The following is a 20,415-nucleotide window of genomic DNA, read 5'->3' as shown; positions in this document are numbered from 1 at the left end:
GCATCCCAAAACCAGTCCAGCTCGTCCCCGCCTCCCTAACCTGTTCTTCCTCCCACCTATCCCCTCCTCCCACCTCAAGCCACACCCCCATCTCCTACCTACTCACCTCATCCCGCCCCCTTGACCTGTCCGTCCTCCCTGGACTGACCTATCCCCTTCCTAACTCCCCACCTACACTCACCTTTACTGGCTCCATCCCTGCCTCTTCGACCTGTTTGTTTCCTCTCCACCTATCCTCTCCTCTATCCCTCTTCTATCCGCCTCCCACTCTCTCCCTATTTATTTCAGAAACCCCTTCCCCTCCCCCTTTTCTGATGAAGGGTCTCGGCCCGAAACATCAGCCTTTCTGCTCCTATGATGCTGCTTGGCCTGCTGTGTTCATCCAGCTCTGCACCTTGTTGTCATAATTAGTGTTGTGATTTAAATCTACTGACAAATCTAGATATTAAAAACCCTGCTTTTGAAAGTTGAAAATAAAACTTTGCTGGACCTGCTCCCGCCATTGACTCACAGATATCGTACCCTGAAATGAAATGGAATGTGCCAGTTTCAAACAATGTAGCTGGAAGTTATTGTTCTGACAGTTGTAGCCATTCTGAATGCTTGATTGAATTTCAAATACTTTGATAACTCAAAAGGGACACTTCCAGGAATGTATAAACTTCTCAGAAGTTCAAATGATACATTTTGTCTTAAATGTTGGTTAATTGTTTGTAATAGGGTGATCTGAGGGGACATGGAGTGTCATGGGTGTGAGTGAGTGGTAAGGTTTTCGGGCCTGTAAAGGACATTAAGAACTGGGCTGCTGCAATAGAGAACAAGGCTCAACTCCATATTGTGTTTACACACTCCATCACAGCTCACAACACACACAGCAGACCTGACCCCCATATCAAAAATCAAACATTCTGGGAAAACTCACACAGGGGTCAGGTGTGCATTTTGGAAGGTTAAAAAAGTGCAACAGGTCTGGTTTTCCTGAGCCCTCAGAAAAACTTGGCTCAGACTCACTGGTGTAACGTAGAAAACATGGCTGCCAATTTATACACAGCAGGCTCACGCAAACAGCAATACAACAATGACCAGATGCTCTGCTTAATGATGTTGCTTGAGAGATTAAAAACTTGGCCACGACACCAGGGAGAATCCTCTGCTCTTCTTAGATGTCGTGTCATGGTGTTTTACATCCATCTGAGAGGGCTGCCTGGGACTCAGCTTAACACCTGATCTAAAAAGACAACACTTTTAACAATGCACAACACCCTCGTACTGCTCTGAAATGTCAGCCTCGATTATAAACTCACATCTCAGGAGTGGACCTTGAACCTGTGATTTTCTGGCTGTGCAAGTGTTACTCACTGAGCTACAGATCGGGGATCAGACAGTCAATGTGGCTGTCTCTGAACCACTGCTTTAAACGAGGTCATCTACTCAGGCAGAGTCTGAAATAGGAATGACTGTTTCACAGATGACAAAGCAGCTCAACACCATTTTGCCTTCCCTCCCTCCACTATCTGCAGCTTCCAACAGCCAAACCTTGCATCCATCTTCTTGTGTTTAATAGGCATACGGCATGAGTGTGTCTAATTGCCTTCAAATGTATATCCACATCTTGGCAATTCCATGTGCCATGCAGCTCAGTGTGAATTTGATTGAGTCCATCCCCTCCCAAGCTGATGACGAACCGAGTGGTGAGATGAGGGTTAGTGGCCAATGCTGGATGAGGGAGTTTGCTGTTAGAATGTTTGCGTTTGAGGATGACTGACAGATTGCATGTCAATCCATCTTTCTGTGAGAGTAGATATGTGTGAGTCTGTGAACAAGACAGTTTACTTGTGTGTGTGAGAGTGAATGTGTATGAAAGCTTGTGTGTATGTCTGTCTGTGTGAAAGACAGTATGTTTGAGAGAGTGTGCATGAGTAGATGTGTGAATCTGAGTGTGAGAGTGTGTCTGTGAGACAGTATATTTGTACATGTGTAAGAAAGAGAGAGTGTGTATGGGTGTCTGATAGAGAGTGACAGAGAGAGAGACAGAGAGAGAGAGGGAGAGATTGAGACTGTCTGTGTGTGATACTGAGTTAGCGAGGTGGAATGATGATTCACTGATGATCTATGATGCAGCCTGTACCTGTGAACCTGTACCCAGAGTCCACTTCGTAACGAAACACCCGCTCTGTGGGAACCATCCAATCGGCTTGTCGTTGATAGGAGAGAAAGCACTCATCATCAATAATATCCCCCTTTCCACAATCACCAGTGAACTCCGCCCCTCCCTCATCCTGAGACTTTTCATTGTCCATGCATCCTGGTTGTGACAATGGTGAGGGAGCGTCTGTATCATATTAGACAATGAATCCAGTCCGCGTAAGGAGCAGACAAAATGGGTCAAGAGAGTATACTGATACTGTCACACCCTTAGATACATAGGAACAGGACTGAGCCACATAACCCGTCAAGCCTGTTCCTCAACTCAGGCAGATCATGGTTAATCATTTTTTCTCACATCGCTCTTGCTTTATTTGCAAATCACTCTAACATCTATGCCCTCTTGTTCTTGTTCCTTTTATAAGAAGGAACATTTTCTCCCTCTCTAGTTAATCCAACCCACTCAGGATTTTGAATATCTCTACCAGATCCTCTCTGAGCCTTTTTCTCTTCAAGCAGAACTGTCCCAACTTCTTCAATCTATCCTTATCACTGAAGTTTCCAATCCCTGGAACCATTCTTGTAAATCACTACTGCACACTCTCTCATCCATTTCCATTGATGTTTCACCCACAGCTGAACACAATATTCCAGCTGATGTCCAACAAGTGTTTGGTACAAGTTCAACATCATCTCCTTGCCCTTGCACTCTTTGTCCCTACTAATAAAGCTGAGAACACTGTATACAGCTGTTCACAATGTATCAACTGTGGTATAACTAGCTTTAACAAGATTCCTAATTCTTATTTGATTTGTTCATTGTTGGCTAACCCAGACTCACAGCAACGTTAGCTACCCTCTGGGCAATGAATGACTGGCAATAAATGCTGGACTAGCCTTTATTAAATCAGTACAGTGTGTGTTTGTGTGTGTGTGTCTGTAAGAGTTTGTGTGCGTGCATGCGAGCGTGTGTGCATGTGTGTCTGTGTGTTAGAGAGAGAGAGAGAAACACACACAATATGTGTGTGTTTGTATGAGTGAGACTGAGAGTGATAGATTGCATGTCAAATTCATCTCTGTTTGTGTGTGTGTGTATGCTCAATTTCCTTTGCATCTGTCCTCAGAGTTCAAAAACCTCGCATATGGCCAGTATTGGTAGAGGAAACTCACTGTTAGACTGAGATTGTTTGCATGTGATAGAGAGAGGGAGTGAAAGAGACAGAGAGAGAGACAGAGAGAGTTACAGACTGTGCGTGTGTGTGAGAAAGAGAGAGGGAGCAAGGGAGAGAGAGAGAGAGCATATGAAATTGTGTGAAAGCAAGGGTAAGATTTTGTGAGAGAGACAGTGTACGAGATTGTGAGTATGAGAGAGTAAGTGTGAAATTGTGAGTGTGAGAGATTGTGTGAAAGGGTGAGTGTGAGATTGTGCATATGAGATTGCAAAAATGGCAGATTTCCGTCTCCAAAGTACATTGGTGCTTTTTGTAAAAATACAACTTGTTTACTAATGCAATTTGGAGACGGAAATCTGCCATCCTTACCCAGTCTGGCCTACATATTACTCTCATTCCGATCTTGATTCTGGCATGTCACATTCAATGAAGGGCATAAAAAATAAATCCCTTAAAGAGTCACAGAGTCATAGAGATGTACAGCTCAGAAACAGACCCTTTGGTCCAACCTGTCCACCCCGATCAGACATCCCAATCTGACATAGTCCCATTGGTCAGCATTTGGCCCATATCCTTCTAAACCCTTCCTATTCATACACTCATCCAGATGTTTTCAATGTTGTAATTGTACCAGCCTTCACCACCTCCTCTGACAGCTCATTCCATACACGCACCACCTTCTGCGTGAAAAAGTTGTCCCTCAGATCCCCTTTAAATCTTCCTCCTCTCATCCTAAACCTATGCCCTCTAGTTTTGGACTCCTCTACCCTGAGAAAAAAGACCGTGGCTATTCACCCTATCCATGCCCCTCATGATTTGATAAACCTTCTTAAGGTTACCCCTCAGCCTCCGACGCTCCAGGGAAAATAGCCCCAACCTATTCAACCTCTCCCTGTGGCTCAAATCCTCCAATCCCAGCAACATGCTTGAAAATCTTTTCTGAACCTTTTCAAGTTTAACAACATCTTTCCAATAGTAGGGTCACTAGAATTGAACACAGTATTTTAAAAGTGGCCTTGCCAATGACCTTGCTGTTGCCTGGTTTGGCGATTTGCAGACGAGAAGCTAAAAGTTACAATGTAGTCTGCTCTGCAGCTGTCTCGTGTAACTGGAGGCTTCTGAGGTATTTTAGGCATAAACTGAAATACGCAGCCTGTGCATAGAGAGCAGAAATCCGTCTTTCCCCTTTATAGTCTAACAGGTTGTGAGTCCCAGAACCTGTCCTACCCTTTAAATAAACATGGCAGTATTTGAACTAACCAAGTGTCTTGACAGCGTTGCTGGGTTCACTGCGTAAACTTGACCCATGAGCATTGACTGCCTGGACTGCAAACTGGTATTTCACGTTTGCCTCCAATCCCTTGATCAGTGTGGATTCTGATTGGATCTTTTCTCCTATCAGTGTCCAGGTGTCATTAAGTTCAGACCTAGGGAGAAAATCAAGTCAATAAATAAATCTCGGCAGGTACAGCATAAATCACATGGTGAGGAGGATGAGCACCAAGGCTGAGAATGAGTTAAAAACTAAAAGGTACAAAATCCCATTGGGAGCAGCTTATGTACAACCAGGCACCCAGAGAATGATCGAAAATCTATAAGAAGTAACCCTGTCAAGTGAACCCCGTCAAGTGAACCCCTTCGCTGTCACTGGATCAATTCATGGAACTCCCTCCCTAATCATAGTATTCTTACAGTTTGGAAAGGGGCTATTTGGCCCATCAGGTCTGCACCCACCCTTGAAGAGCATCCCACCCAGACCCAGCCCCCTACCCTAGACCCGTAACTCCGCATCTCTCATGTTTAATTTGCCTGGCCTGCATATCCCTGGACGCTGTGGGGCAACTCAGCAAGGTCAATCCACCTACCCTGCACAACTTTGGACTGCGGGAGGAAACCAGAGTATCTGGTGGAAACTCACGCAGACATGGGGAGAACATGGAAGTTCCATACAGGCAGGATGGAATCAAACCTTGGTCTCTGGTGCTGGCAGGTATCAGTGCTAACCACTTAGTCACTGTGCTGCCCCATATGGCATTGTGGGTCTATCTACAGAATATGGACGTTCAAGAAGGCAGCTCACCAGCATCTTCTCAAGGGGCAACTAGAGACAAGCAACAAATGGGGCCACGTCCCACAAGTGAATAGAAGAAGTGAATAAAAATTTGAATTAAACAATGGGTTCAATGTCCTCCTCCTGTGGACTCCCATTCTGTAGACTTAATAAACCTATGATTAAAAATCCAGTATCAATAATAATGCAAAAATCATATAACAATCCAACTGGACTTTCAGGGAAGGAAATCTATCATCCTTATCTGGCCCTGGACTTTATGTGACTCCAGACACATAGTGATGTGGTTAACATTTTCCGGTTTATTCTGACTATTGTTTTGAGTTGTAGTTTGGTTTAATTGAATGGTTTGCTGGGCCATTTCAGGAGGCGGTTTCCCTTGTTTATAGCTCCATCCAACGTATTCCTTACACCTCTCCATGCGCAAAGTGGACTGCTAAGACTGAGACATTGCTGCTCAGCCACTGATTGCAGAGAGATGTAGATGTCTGACTGCACTTTCTCAGAACAATTAGTCATAGAGTCATAGAGATATATAGCATGGAAACAGACCCTTATGTCCAATTTGTCCTTGCCGACCAGATATCCTAAATTAGTCTAGTCCCTTTTGCCAGCATTTGGCCCATATCTCTCTAAACTGCTCCTATTCATATTCCCATCCAAATGCCCTTTAAATTGTACCCACCTCCACCACTTCCTCTGGCTGTTCATTCCATACACACACCACCCTTTGTGTGGAAAACTTGCCCCTTAGGTCCCTTTTAAATTTTTCCCCTCTCACTTTAAACTTATGTCATCTGGTTTTAGACTCCCCTACCCTGGGAAAAAGACCTTGGCTATTCGCTTTATCCATGATCTTCATGATTATATAAACCTCTATAAGGTCACCCCTCAGCCTCCAGGGAAAGAAGCCCCAGCCTATTCAGCCTCTTCCTTTAGATCAAACCCTCCAACCTTGACAACATCTGTGTAAAGCCCTAATTTTTTATAAAGAGCATAACACAACATTAATTGTGATTTAGACTAAGGACGTCTTTGATGACGTCCAGACAGAGGGATAAATCACATCAGATAAGGCAATGACTTGGATCAGGGTGGGGGTGTGGGGGAGGGAATGGAGCAGTCAGAAAGTTGCGTTTTGAAAGGCATATGCCCTACCTGCTTCAACTTGGAAATCCTTGTACTCCACAGCACAAGAGAACAAATTCACAGGCTGGTTCACAATGTGTTGCTGCAATTTTACAGGGCCTTGGTGAGACCACACCTGGAATATTCTGTGTAGTTTTGGTCTCCTTTTCTAAGGAAGGATGCTCTTGCTCTCGAGGGAATGCAATGAAGGTTTACCAGGCTGATTCCAGGGATGGCAGCCCTGACGTATGAGGAGAGATTGACTAGGTTGGGATTGTTTTCTCTGGAGTTCAGATAAATGACAGGGGATCTCATAGAGACTTATAAAATTCTACCAGGACTGGACAGGGTAGATGCAGGGCGGATGTTCCCAATGGTGGGTGTGTCCAGAACCAGGGGTCATAGTATGAGGATTCTGGGTTGACCATTTAGGATGCAGATGAGGAGACATTTCTTCACCCAAAGAGTGGTGAGCCTGTGGAATTCATTACCACAGGAAGTAGTTGATGCTAAAGCATTGAATGTATTCAAGAGACGACTAGATATAGCACTTGGGGCGAATGGGATCAAAGGTTATGGGAAGAAAGCAGGAGGAGGCTATTGAGTTGGACGATCAGCCATGATTGTGAAGAATGGCGGAGCAGGCTTAAAGGGCCGAATGGCCTCCTCCTGCTCCTGTCTTCTATGTTTCTATGTTTACAATGGTTGAATTCAATGTGAAATCAGATAAAGGTAAAGTGGTCATAGTCCCACTCTCTCATTAGAGAGAGAGAACTGGTGGGTGGTTTAACTTGAGGATAACCATAGTAGGGAAAATGGGTAGCCACAGTGGGGAAAGACCACCGTCTATGGTCTTTCTGCCAAAGTAAAATGAGGTTCCGTTCAGTTGTCAGACCCTATCCTTGGCTCAAATGTAAATATATATGAAAGTGCAAATAGTTAATAGTATAAGTAATATATGATTTTGGCTTTCAACTGCAGGGAATGTCCGATCCAAGGTTTGTTTTTTCTTGAAATACAAAAGCTGTACAGAACTGCTCTAGCACTTGTGCATGTACATAAACATTCCTTATGACTAAAGTATATTTTTGCAATTATAAAAAGCTTGAGGGTGACCACACCTCAGGTTAGGGGAGAGGTTGAGAAGGTGGGACCTTTATAGTAACCTAACTGAACCCACACTGTTGGTGTTACTCAGCATTGCAAACCAGCCATCCAGCCACCTGAGCTAACCACGTATCAGCTGCAAAAAGTGAACTACAAACAACAAAAGGAATACTACAAAGAATTGTAGATGCTGGAAATCTGAAACAAAAAAACAGTAAATTGCTGGAGAAACTCAGCAGTTCGGGAAGGTTGGACTAAGAAGGAGAGAGAAAAAGAGACAGAGCAGGATTTTACAAGAAAATAATTTCACACTTTTTAAAAATAAATCTCCTACATTTAAAAATGAAGGATTGATACTCCACATTTCTATATATTCCTGTTTAGCATTAGAATACTTGTTGTAATTTATGGTTATCAGATAATTAAGCAAGTCTTTGACAGCTAATCCAGGATTAAATTAATATGCAAGGACCTTAAATGCTCCAAAATAGGCTGATTGCGTCATGCCAAATGTTAACTTGCTGTGACAGCTTTTGTTTGCACCTACAGACAGACACAGCAGCTTCTGTGTCTGCCTAATGTGCCTCAGCAGTGAGGCAGACAGTGAGACAGTAACAATATACTGTGGAATGTGGGTTATTTCCCTATTCTGTGCCCTACATGCCCCATGCCTAATGCTGCTCTCTAACTTGCACACAGATTGTGTGGATGGGCATTAATCTCAATCATTAGCTAAAGGGCAATTTATGGATCAAGAACAAACAAAAAATTAATGTCAAAAAATCTGGGGATTAAAAGATTTAAAGAGTGGATCAGATTTATTCTGAGGAAAATCCCCAGAAACAGGAGGAATAGAGCTGGCTGGGCTAAGAGGAGGTGAGATTGGCCGAGAGTGAATGTTCGGAGGGAGAACATCTTTAAAACGGAATTCTCGAGATGGAGGTTGCACTGTCCACCCTGGCATTCATTGCCCATGGCTTGTTTCTCTCAGAAAACCAGCCTACACTGCTCCAGGGGGCAGCTAAGATGAGCCAAGGTATTGAATAAAAGAACTAGAAGAATAAAAAAAAAAGCACTGATGTGGAGACACAACTTGAATACTGCCTGTAGTTCTGGTCAGAACTTTGCAGAAGGGAAGTAATTGAAACAGACTCATTTATTTCCAACTTAAATCCAACTCCAATTTAGGATGGCATAGTGGCTGAGTGGTTAGCACTGTTGCCTCACAGCACCAGGGACCCAGTTCTGAGGAAGAGTCACCAGACCCGAAACGTTAACTGTGTCTTCTCCTTCACAGATGCTGCCAGACCTGCTGAGCTTTTCCAGCAACTTTGTTTTTGCTCCTAAAATATAACTTTTACAAGGATCTTCCCAGGGCCTGAAAATTACAATTATCTGGAAAGATAGGGTAGGCTGGGCTTGTTCACCTTGGACCTGAGAAGACTGAGGGGAGATTGGATTGAGGAATGGAAAGATGGGAAGATGCTTCCATTGGTAGGAGAGACTAGGACCCGAGGGCACAGCATTAGAGTAAAGGGAAGACATTTTAGAACAGAGATAAGGAGAAACTTCTTCAGCCAGAGCGTGGTGAATCTATGGAATTCACAGCCATAGAAGGCTGTGGAGGCCAGGTCATTGAGTACATTTAAGACTGAGATAGATAGGTTCTTGATTATCAAGGGGATCAAGGGTTATGGGGAGAAAGCGGGAGAATGGGGTTGAGGAACTTATCAGACATGATTGAATGGCGGAGCAGATTTGATGGGCCGAATGGCCTAATTTCTGATCCTATGTCTTATAGTCTTATGGAAAATTGTGAGGCCCTTGGATAAAATGAATGAGAAGGACCTAGATCCCTTATAGAAGGGGGTGAGAAACGAACAAACTAAGAGCAGTAGGCTGTTCAGCCCCTTGAGACTGCTTTGCCATTTTGTAAGGTCATGGTTAATTTTCTTGTAACCTCAAATGCACATTTCTGCCATCTCCTGATATCCTTTCATCCTTAACAAGAATCTCTGTACCTCTACCTTCAATATACTCATGGTCTCTGATTCCACCAGCTTTTCAGGAAGAGAGTTCCAAAGATTCATGACCCTCGGAGAGAGAGAGTCGATAAATCATTATTCTGTGTGAAATAGGGGAGCCTTGATTTTTAAATAGTGACCCCTTGTTCTCGATTCTGTCACAAAAGGAAACATCCTTTCCACATCCACCCTGTCAAAACTCTCAGGATTTTAAAAGTTTCAATTGAGACACTTCTTATTCTTGAAAATTCAGGTGGAAATGAGCTGAGCACAACCTTTCATTATAAAACATCTTAAAACAGTCAAAAATGTGCAGGCTAGGTGGATTAGTCAAAGGAAATGCAGGGTTACCGGGATAGAGTCGGGGGCTAGGTCTTGGTGGGATGGCCTTCAGAAGGTCAGTGCAGACTCGATGGGCTGAATAGCTGCTGTTCGCACTATAGGGATTCCATGATTCGATGATGTATTCCATGGATAACTCCAGTTAACCTTCTCTGAACTGCTTCCAACACATTAACCTTCTTCCTTTATAAGACAGGAGGTGGTGGTGTGATGATACATGGTGTGACCATGTCAAGTGATGTAAACTACCCATCTCATTTTTATGTGACTCCAGGCCCACAGCAAATCCCTCTGGGCAATAAGGGAAGGGCAATAAATGCCAGTGTCACTTACATCCATGCTTAAAATTTTGAAAAATATACTGTACATGGGACTCCAGGTGTGGTCTCACCAGGACCCTGTACAGCTGAAGCAGAACCTATGTAATCTTGCATTCAATTCCCCTCATAATAAATCATGACATTCACTTAGCTTTCCTGATTACATTCTGTACCTGCATCAAACCTTCTGAGAATCATACACTAGGATACCCAGATTTCTCTGCATTTCAGATGTTTGTAGCCTCTAACTATTTAGATAATTTGCTTCATTTTTATTCTTCCTGCTAAAATGAATAATGTCACATTTTCCCACATTATACTCCATTTGCCACATGTTCGCCCAATGACTTCAGCAAGCCAAATCCTCTGCACCATCCTTATACCCTTTTTACAACTTACTTCCCTCCCTATCCTTTGTGATATTAGCAAATTTGGCAACCATACCTTCCACCACTTCATCCAAGTCATTTATACAAAATGATAACAGTGAAGATCCTAGTAGTAATTACTGTGGCACACCAATTATGCCTTCTTTCCAACTTAAAAAAGACCCATTTATGCCTATTCTCAGCTACACAATCTTCTAAAAGTGTCAAATTGTTGCCTCCTACACTTTTTTTTAAAACTTTCTGCAATAACCTTTGATATGGAACTTCACCAAATACTTTCTGGAAATCTAAATGCAATACATCCACTGGTTCCCCTTTATCCGTAGAACGTTACGTACTCAATCAACTCCAATAGATTGGTTAATGGTGATTTCCTTTTCACAAAACCATGTCAACTCTGCCTGATTACGTCAAATGATCCAAGTGCCTTGTTATAACATCTTTAATAATAGTTTCTAACATTTTCCTTATGAAAGATGTTAAACTAAGTGGCCTGTAGTTTCCTGCTTTCTGTCTCACTTCCAGTTTGAATAAAGGAGTTACACTCACTGTCTTCCAATCAGACAGGGCCGTCCCTGAATCAAGGGAGTTTTGGAAAATTGAAACCAATGCATCAACTATTGCACTAGCCTCTAGTTTAAAGGATGAAGTTCATCAGGACTTGAACATTTATCAGCCCACAGCTCCAACAATTTGCTTAATATCACTTCTCTGATGACTGCAATTTTTCAGAATTCCTGCCTCCCTTCTGAGAATTCCTGATTTATTGCTGCTTCTCAGATATCCTTGATAGTAAAGAGTGATACAAAATACCTATTCAATTCATCTGCCATTCCCTTATTTTATTAATTCTCCATACTCACTTTCTACAGGGCCAACTCTCATTTTGTTAACTCTTTTATTGAAATATTTGTATAAACTCTAGCTGTTTTTATATCTCTGCCTAACTTGCTTCTGTAACCTATTTTTTGCCCTAATTTTTATGTCATTGTATATTTTCCTTTTTATATTTTGTCTGTGCAATATACTTTTCTTCAATAAAAACAGAAATTGCTGTAAAAGCTCAGCAGGTCTGGAAGCATCTGTGGAGAGAAATCAGAATTAACGTTTTGGCTTGACACATAACATTAACTCTGATTTCTCTCCACAGATGCTGTCAGATCAGCTGAACTTTTCTAGCAATTTCTGATCCTGTTCCTGATTTACAGCATCTGCAATTTTTTCAGTTTATACTTTTCTTCAAGCTTGATACTATCTTTAATCTTTCTAATTAGCCACAGATGGTGGGTCTGTACCTTGGAATTTTTCTCAATGCATCAATTCTATACCTTTTGAAATATTCCCTTAAATGTCTGCCATTGCATCTCTATTGGCCTGTTGTTTAACTTAATTAATTTACTTTGGCCAGCTCTGTTTTCATGCCCTTATAATTTCCCCTATTTAAATTTAAAGAAATATCAGACCCCCTTCTCTCTCCCTCAATCACATTATGGTCACTGTTATCTAGGGTTGCCTTCATTATAACATTATTAAATAATGTACAAAACCAAGTTCAGCATAGACTGCTCTGTGGTCAGCTCCATAACAGGATGTAGAATATAAGCATTCTATGCCCTCATCAAATTCGGCCTCAGATCTTCAGGTAAACATCCCCAAGGCGGACTTTGGGATACACAACAACGCAGAGTTGCTGAGCAGAGGCTATAGCCAAGTTCAGTACCCATGAGGATGGCCTCAACCGGGATCTTGGGCTCATACTGCACTACAGGTGATGTCACCATACTATACACTCTCACACATGCAAACAGACTCTCACACAGACACACACACAGACACACAGACTCTCACACAGACACACACACAGACACACAGACTCGCACACAGACAAACAGACTCTCACACAGACACACACACAGACACAGACACAGATAGATCCTCTCTCATACACATTGTCTCTCATTCCTCTCTCTCGCTCCCTCTCACACTCGCAAACACACACACACTCTCTCTCTCCCATACACATGATCTGTTTCTTACGCACACACATACACACATACTTATTCTCTCCCTGTCTCTCTTCCTCACTCTCTCTCTCTCTCACACACACACACACACACACACACACACACACACACACAATCACTCTCCCTCTCTCTCTCCCTCACGCACGCATGTGAACATATGGGGTGAATTTTATTTGCAGATACATTTTATTTTGTTCAAAAAACACACAATTTATAGACAGTCAGTCAACATGGTATTTTATAAATTCCAACTTTAGAAATAAAACCAGTCTGACTCCAAACTAAAACACAAACAGATACTAAACAAGGTCTCACACCTAACATGCATTGTCTGACCTAAATTATCACCTCTTTACACTAGTAAAATCTTTAGGTCTCTCAGGACCGTGACTTGAAACGAATTCAGGGACTTACATATACATATTAATCAATTCGAACCTTCTAATTGATTAAAAATTTAACAGCATCTTAGGTTTGTTTAGTACATCCTCATCACTGGTGCGACCCTTTGATCTTATAAATTCTGTGTCTGATACTACCTCCCACTAACACTTGAAGAAGGAGCAAGGCTTCAAAAGCTTGTGTTTTCAAATAAACCTATTAGACTATAACCTGGTGTCGTGCGATTTCTGACCCCCTCAAACAAATACAGAGAATGCTGGAGAAACTCAGCAGGTCTGGTAGCATCTGTGGTGACAGAAATACAGTGAATGTTTTGAGTCTGATATGCCTCTTCTTCAAACCGAAAGGTGTTGGAAAATCAGTTCTTTATATACTTTTTACAAAAGCAGTGAGGGAGCAGTAGAGCGGATGGTGTAGACACCCAGTGCAAAAGACAAATGAGTTGTTAATAGTGAATAAAGGGAAAAACATGTAAAATGAGTGTAAATTAAGGTGTGAAAGAGAGAGAATTAGACTCCTCTACTACGTGCAATGTAAATAAGACAGAACGTGATCAGTTTCTGAGCTTATTGAATTCAGTGTTATGATCTCAAGACTGTAAAGAACCTAAGTGGAAAATGCGGTGTTGTTCTCTGAGCAGGTGCTATGCTTCATTGGAACATTGCAGCAAGCCCAGGACAGAAAGAGCAAGGTGCATTAGAGCAAGGTGATTTATTAAAGTGACAAGTAACTGGGAGGTTGAGGTCACTCTTACAGACAGAGTGGAGGTATCTGCATTTGCACTAAAGGAGACTACATTGTGAGGATCAAATACAGCAGACCTAATGGGTATAAGTAAATTACTGTTTTAGCTGAAAGGTGTGGTTGGTACTTTGGACAATGAAGAGACAAGAAATGAATGGGCAAGTGTTAGACCTTCTGCAATCGCACATGAAGGTGACACAGAAAGGTGAGAAACCATTAGAAGTGATGGAAATGTGGACCAGAGTGTCATGAAGGGAATGGTCCCTGTGCAATGCTGACAGCTGAAGGGAGGGGAGGGGAACATGTTTCATGGGAGAACGAGAAATGGGATGATAGAATATGGAGTTGAGGAGATGGAGAGACTAGAAGATGGAGTGAGGGGATTGAGGGACAGGAGATGGGGAGTGAGGTGATGGGGAGACTAGAGGACACAGCAAGGCAATTGAAGGACAGGAGAATTAGGGACAGGACACAAGAGGGTGAAGAAATGGATGTACAAAAAATGCAGGGCGCTGTAAAAGAGAGTTCCCAGTCTGGGGTTGTTGTGACAAAGCTTCCAAATTAATTGAAATGGACTTCTATGTCAGGGATGGCTGGCCACTCTGAGATGATTACTGTATTTCTATTGTGTTATATTTTAACAGAAAGACAAAGGGTCAGTGTTGAGAATGTCACATGCTGAGGTCTCTCTGACTTCCTGTACAGTCAGCAGTGAGAGATTCTGAAGGCTGGATGCCTACAGCTCCCTCACTGTGAGGGGTTCTGCAGACGGCCTGCTCTTTCAGAGGGCTGCCATCCAGGAGCCACAGAAACAGGCAATTTTTTTTAACCATCACAGCCCTCTATGTTTATGAGCAGGGCAGATTTAACTGCGGCGTGATGACTGCACAATGCTTCTCTTATATCTAACAACTCTTTAACAATAACAGGTCAAAGATTATAAAGGAAAAATGCAGGCTGATGCATTCCAACCAGTTAAGCACCATCCCAGAATATCACAAAAAAAGGCTATCCATCTTGTCAATATGGTGTTTGTCCAGCTTAACCCTTTTGTTAAAGTATCCCAGAGCATGTTTGGCAGTTTCTTGACTTTGTTCCCTGCGGATGAAACACAGAACGTAGAAAATAGAAGCAGAAGTAGGCCATTCGGCCCCTTGAACCTGCTCCGATATTCAATATGGTCATGGCTGATTCACCAACTCGGTACCCTAATCCCACCCTGGAAAGAGAGACAGTAGGAGATGGGAGAAAGCAATAGGAGAGAAAATTGTGGAAATGGAGAGAAGGAAATGAAGATAAAGAAAGAGAGAGAGAAAGAGAGGGAGAAAGGCAGAAAGAGTGATGGAAAGAAATAAAGAGAGAGAGAAAGAGAGAGAAAAAAAGAAAGAATAGAGACGGTGATCATAGGACAGCTCAGTTCTGTCCTCCAGCCCGCTCTTTAATTCCATTCAAATGTTGTAATTATCCTGACCTTGCTCAGTTCATGTTTTGTATTAGAAATTGGTGTGTGTGGGGTGGGTGTGTGGGGTGGGTGTGTCAGACAAAGAGAAGCGGGAAAAGACATCACCGTTGATAGCTATCTGTCATTTTTGTTTAACATCCTGACAAGGTAAGTTGTTTGAAAGCAAACGGCACACAGATGGTAGGAAGAATTAAACGTTTAAGCAGCATGTTAACAACCTGATCGGCTCTCCTCCCCCACTCCTCCTCATCTCCAGATTGTATACTCAGGAGATAAGACTGGGAGATTCCTGACGCCTACAGATCGGGACGTAACCCTTTCCATTCCTGTCACTCCATAAGGATGTGGGTTCCTCCTCAAAACACTTCTCTGCAGTTTGAGAAACCAAAGGCATTTCCTACTCATGCAGGACACTGTTTATGTACATTTTGAGGCAAGGAGAGAGGGTCTGATAACAGAACAGACCCTTCCTGGACTTTGGCAGAAAGGCCGTAGATAGTGATCTTTCCCCACTGCGCTTTGGCGGCAGCTGCCCCAAGCTTTATTCAGTCTCTCAGCACATTGTCCTGGATCTTGGAATGTGTCAGTCTGCAACGCTCAGCCGAGGTCAATTCTTTATTCTGGAAGACCAACAAGTTTTGGGCAGACCAGGGAGCGTCTTTTACCTTCGAGCACAGTTAATGTTTGTCTCCATGTGCGTCCCGGGAGACAGAATATAGAGCACAGAGTTCTATGTCATGGAATTGCTCAGGATGAACCTTGACAAAAGGGTACTCTTGCTACCAATATTAAGCATCGAGCTGGAGGTGCTCAGCAGAAGGTCAAAATCCTGGAACATATTTGAGTCAGAGTTACTGCCGTGAACTCTGTCAATCAGAGGAGGCCTGGCCAGGTAGGGTGACAACGGCCTACATGGAGGATTAGCCCAGAGAATCAGTACTTCTTTTGCCGTTTATTCTATCATGGGAAATGACAATCCTGGCACTCACTGCCCTTGAACTGATTGGCTCTCTGGGCCATTTTGGAGGGCGGTTGAAAATTGACCATATTTCCTGTGGGTCTGGAGTCACATGTAAGACAGCAGATTTCCTTCCTTGAAGTTAATTGGGTGGGTTCATATAACAATTGACAATGGCTGGAGCTTGAAGACAAAAAAAAACTTCCAGATTTCACTGAATTAGAATTTCCAATATGGTGAGACTCGGACCAGAAATTAGTCTGGGATTTGGGATAGATCATCCAGTGATATATCCACACCACATCTGGCTGTCCATTTGTGTTAGTCTCTGTCTTATGGTGACATTAAGGAAAATGGGAGTTTAGTCAATGTAAGGGAGTGAAAGGATTAGGATAAAGGAGAGAAATATTCCGAGCACTGTAAGAAAGAGGAGGTGGGTGATCTGCAAGATGACGATGTGTAGATTTGGACATGTTTCTGAGCTCAGCATTTCCCTTGTGCATGTAACCAACATGAAGACTGTCCCTGGGGAAGGGGTAATGAAATATTATCTCCCCACATGTAGTCAGAGAGGGGAGAGGAATTATTCCAGATCAGATCTAACTTTCCCTTACCCCCACCATCACATCATCTTCAAACCTTCCTTTGGGCATTTCACTGCTGCTCAACTTGGCACTGACAAAGAGATGAGGTAACACTCCTCCTGCTCTCTTCCTCTCCTCTTCCTCCCTTCCCTCACTTTCCAACTTACACCCCTGCCTTAGGAAACTGCTTCAAGTCCTGGGTTAGAGTGACACTATCTCATTGAGGGCAATATGGTGGTAATCGCACTGGCCTCATAATCCATTGGACCCTGGCTAATGGTCTTGGATCCCTTGTTGGGATTTGAACCTATAATTTAAACTCAATTAATAAATCTAGAATTGAAGTTGGCCATGAAACTGTCATCGATTGCTGTAAAATGCCACTAAGGTCCTTTAGGGAAGGAAATCTGCCATGCTTATCTGACCTTGCCTACATGTGACTCCAGTCCCATAGCAATGTGGTTGTCTCTTAACTGACCTCTGTGGAAGCACGAAAATCCTAGGCCTGCTAGTGACACTCACATCCCGTGAAATAACAAAAATCAACGTCAGTATTGAAGGAATGTTGTTATCCTCAGTCCCTCCTTTCCAGTCCCCACTGTCTGATCATTAAATTAATAGGCCCAACCTCCCTCATCAACACCACCCAGCCACTGACTGAAGTCTCCCGTGCGGATCTCACTAAACTGTCTATTTATGATACCCCCAGTGAGCCCAGTTGACTCGTGGAGAGCAGAACCTACAAATGGCATTGTAAGTACCAGAAATTCAACCAAAGGCATCTTCACAGCAGAGATCAGCCTCAAAATTAACCAATGTTGCCCAGGTTCCAGTGGATAGGATGGAACCCAGCTGTATTTCCCATTGCCTCCACCACACTAGCCCAGGAGATTGTGGATGGTACTGTTCAATCTGTCGGACATGGAGACTGTGGACTGGGGACCCACTGGCTTGGGCCAGTACCTGCATGTGGTCAGCCTCAGGACTCTGGAACACAGGCATAAGCCTTGACTCTTGTGAGGAATGCCCGTCAGTAAACATGGATTACCAGGATCCTAATTCTTAACTGTTTTTGGAATTTGAGGGTCCTAAGGCAGGTTAACCCAGGGAACAAGCAACGCAAACATCCACTTTCTCCACTACCAACACTCAGGAATACCAGTGTATACCATCTACAAGATGCACTGCAGAAATTCACCAAAGATCTTCAGACAGGACCTTCCAAACCCATGATCACTTCCACCTAGAAGGACAAGGACAGTAAATATATGGGAACACCACCCCCTGCAAGTTCCCCTCCAAACTCCTCACCATTCTGACTTGGAAAAATATCACCGTTCCTTCAGTGTCGCTGGGTAAAAATCCTGGAATTCCCTCCCTAAGGGCATAGTGGGCCAACCTACAGCAGGTGGACTGCAGTGGTTCATGAAGGCAGCTTACCCTCACCTTCTCACTGGCTATTAGAGAAAGACAATAAATGCTGGCCTAGTCAGTGACTCCCACATCCCATGAGTGTAAAACAAAAAAAAACACCTCCTCAGTGTCTGACAATCCTTGAAAAACAATGCCGGGATTTCCTGCATGTTGCAGCAACCTTTTTAAAAAGAAAAGACTTCCTTTGGCTTGTGAGGGGTTTTCCCTCTTGTAAGGGATGTTCAGGAAGTGGTGAGAAGTGGGGAGTTGGGGAGATGAAAGGGAAGCCGCGAGCGGGGTCTGGCTGCAAGCTACAGTCTGACCGGAGGGCAGGGTCAGTTTGTGTCAAATGCCTGGAGCCTGGTAATTGAGCTATCCAGCCAGAAGCCCACAATAGCCTCTTTCAATGCAAAGCTCCCCTCATCAGGGAAGATTCAATTGCACTCAGTCAGTGCTCGAATAAACTGTCATCTGTGAGTGTGCTGTCTCATTCAAGTCACCAATTTATAACTCTGAGAGTCAGATAATGAGCCGTAACTGACACATTCCTGGGAGATGAAGGTTGCTTTGTTTGTTAACCAACCCAGAGATGAAGAAACCCTCTTAAAATTAGAACTATATACCCTAGAGCAAATTAAGAAGCATTTCTTCACACAAAAGGAAGTGGAAATCTGGAGCTCCCTCAAAAGCATTGTTATAAAGAAAAAAATTTTGCGGAATCAAGACAACTGGGTGGAATGAAGATACAGATGTGTTGCAATCTCACTGAAAGGAGGAACAAGCTTGAGGGGCTGAGTGGCCTCCTCTTGTTCCTTGGTCTCCTCAGTTCAAAGGACTAGCCGGTCGGACTACTCTTCTCGTCAATTACCCAATGGCTTATGTTCCAACACTCACCGGGTATACTCCACCATGTAGTACTGTAGTGATGAGCTCCCGTCCCCTGGCCCAGGTTTCCATGACAACGCCACCTCCGAGTCAGACACGGCCGCAGCCTCAGGTCGGGATGGGGCCTCTGGCGGTGAGCACCGGTCTGGGAAAACACCAATGGGCATCAGCAAGGCACACAGAGGCTGGACAACTGCATAGGTGTAGGAAAGCAACAAGGAACTAGTCCTTCAGTGACTGGATAACACTTGCTGAATAATTCTGAGCTCCAATTGGTACCTTAGCAATCAATTTCAAGAATCAGCCAAGTTCACAATTTACCCTTGCAAGAGACCATTCCTGCAAGTAAAAGGAATACATTCAAGCCTCTTGCATTTTTTAAAATTGTCCCGTAGATTGCAGAACTTAGAGATGCCCGTTGCTTTTCCCATGGTAACACTTCTGCCAATTAGAATCAACCTGCCAATGAATCAGCACTCTCTACTCCTGTGGTATAAATCATTTTAATTGTTTGAAATTTGGCTTTCTTGCATGGGTCCTGATAGGTGCAACACAAGAAACCTCAGTGATGTGTCTCTTCAGCAAAGTCAACATTTCCATTAAAAGCTTTCCATGGTTTTCATTTCATACCCAGTAATAATAACAGTGACACCACATTTAATACAATTCAATATGATCATGGCTGATCACACAATTCTATGTCATTTACCCACTGCCCCACTACAACGCTGTATTTCATTGATAATCAGAAATCTATCAACCCTACCTTAAATATACTCATGGACTAAGCTTCCATAGCCCTCAGTGACAGAGAATTCCTAAAGCTCCCAGCCCTCTGAGTAAAAAGAAATTCTCCTCAACTCATTCGCAAATCATGCCCCCTGGTTCCTGACTTCCCAATCAGGGGAAACATTTTCTGCTTGGGGACTTTGCAGCCTTCAGGACTCAATATCGAGTTTAACAATTTCAGGGCCTGGCCACCTTCTCCCGTGTCCTTTTGTCAACCCTCCATACCTCAGGCCTTGACATCTCTTGGGCTACTACCACCGCCAACCCATTGTCAGCTACTCATAGTCTCCAATAGCAGCTATTGATTCTCCCAGACTGACAATTACTCATTCTTTTGTCTGTCTAACAGTTCTCTCTCACCTTGGGCTCTATCTCCACCTATTGTTTACTCTCACTCCTCTCCTCACCTCATCTTCAACATTTATATGAACCTTTTTCCTGATACAATCAGTTCTG

The 20,415-nt window shown here is 43.3% G+C and overlaps 1 protein-coding gene across 2 annotated transcripts in view; it reads right to left on the bottom strand.

Moving 5' to 3' along the window:
• Positions 1 to 20,415, bottom strand: part of LOC109938682 (pikachurin) — a 111,668-nt gene that overhangs the window by 74,450 nt on the left and 16,803 nt on the right. Inside the window, exons 6-8 of one of the 2 annotated variants that reach the window (XM_048595385.1) lie at positions 19,180 to 19,315; positions 4,578 to 4,744; positions 2,129 to 2,194 (exon numbers count right to left, since the gene is read on the bottom strand). In XM_048595385.1, coding sequence (XP_048451342.1) covers positions 2,129 to 2,194; positions 4,578 to 4,744; positions 19,180 to 19,315 — 369 coding nt within the window. The remainder of the gene's footprint in view (positions 1 to 2,128; positions 2,195 to 4,577; positions 4,745 to 19,179; positions 19,316 to 20,415) is intronic. The other variant, XM_048595386.1, reaches the window with a different exon arrangement.

This window comes from Rhincodon typus, chromosome 3, assembly GCF_021869965.1.
Source record: "Rhincodon typus isolate 14 chromosome 3, sRhiTyp1.1, whole genome shotgun sequence".
Taxonomy (NCBI): Eukaryota; Metazoa; Chordata; class Chondrichthyes; order Orectolobiformes; family Rhincodontidae; genus Rhincodon; species Rhincodon typus.
The sequence above is the reverse complement of the archived record's forward strand: the minus strand, read 5'-3'. Positions and strand labels throughout refer to the sequence as shown.